Genomic DNA, 1,009 nt, shown 5'->3' with positions numbered 1-1,009 from the left:
TGACTAGCAGTACAGTCAAAATAGCACTGATAATGACTTCTTTATACAGCCCATAGTAAACTTAAGAAATTCACCAGCACAAGATGCACTGATTGTCATTGACAAGTATTGTTTTAAAAGGAAATCAGACATGCTCATGGAGAGCTGCCCGATTAGCCATGGCAGCTAAGCAGAGCCTCCAGGTTCAGAGAAGCATCGTACCTCTGAGCATCAACTACTGGGGAAAAGCTGCAAGGGAAGGCTGTCGCCTTTAACTCCACATTTGTGGGGTTCCCAGAAGCAGCTGGCTGACTAATGTCAAATACAGTAAATGGACTAGATGGACCTTGACCTGATCTCGGAATGCTCTTATATCTTCCCACGGCCGGGGGGAAAAGTTACAAACCCCATGCCAAAGCATAAATGCCCTTCTACTGGCCTAAAGCCCTCACCCCCTTTACACCACAAGTCCAGCCCTTTCCCGACAGCTGCCAACATCATCAGTCCACCCAACTCCACGGGGACACTGGCTTCCCTGCCCGACTGACACCTCCCCTCCCTCCTCGTCCCCCACAGCAGCTCTGGCCGCTCAGCTCTCCTTTCTCGCCCGCCGGCCCCTTCTCCTTCCGCCTCCCTTCCCCTAGGCCCGGACGGCCTCATTTACCATTCCGGCAAAGCCGCACGTCCTCCGGGCCGCCCGGGTTCGCGGGGAGAGCGTTGGGCCCGCCGGGAAGGGCAGGTCCGGCGGCCGCGGGCACCAGGGGCGGCGGAGGGAACCCGGCGGGAGGCACGGACATGGCGCCTTCCTCCTCTCCGGCGCTCCTGCCTGACTCGCGGGGGCGGGGAGAGGCGGAACGCGAGCGCGTCGACGTCGGTCGCCAATTCAGTAGCGGCCTGGTCGACAGCGGCCTTTTTAGGGCGGACTTTTTAAGGGGCTGTCGCGACACGTTTTCGGGCAACGTTTGCGGATGGTCTTTGGTGGTTTTCATTAAGCACGTGTTTGGGAATGAGTAGAGATCTGAGGGAAGAG

General features: G+C 57.6%; 1 protein-coding gene across 1 annotated transcript in view; it reads right to left on the bottom strand.

Annotated features, from left to right (window-relative positions):
- The window catches only part of SEC24B (SEC24 homolog B, COPII coat complex component), a 49,968-nt gene extending 49,162 nt beyond the window's left edge, over nt 1-806 (bottom strand). Inside the window, exon 1 of the mRNA XM_015426305.1 lies at nt 644-806. Coding sequence (XP_015281791.1) covers nt 644-776 — 133 coding nt within the window. The 5' untranslated portion in view covers nt 777-806. The remainder of the gene's footprint in view (nt 1-643) is intronic.
- Between the last annotated feature and the right edge of the window lie 203 nt (nt 807-1,009).

This window comes from Gekko japonicus, unplaced genomic scaffold, assembly GCF_001447785.1.
Source record: "Gekko japonicus isolate JY-2015 unplaced genomic scaffold, Gekko_japonicus_V1.1 scaffold173, whole genome shotgun sequence".
NCBI classification, from domain to species: domain Eukaryota; kingdom Metazoa; phylum Chordata; class Lepidosauria; order Squamata; family Gekkonidae; genus Gekko; species Gekko japonicus.
Note: the sequence above shows the minus strand (reverse complement) of the source record. Positions and strands in the feature narration are given on the sequence as shown.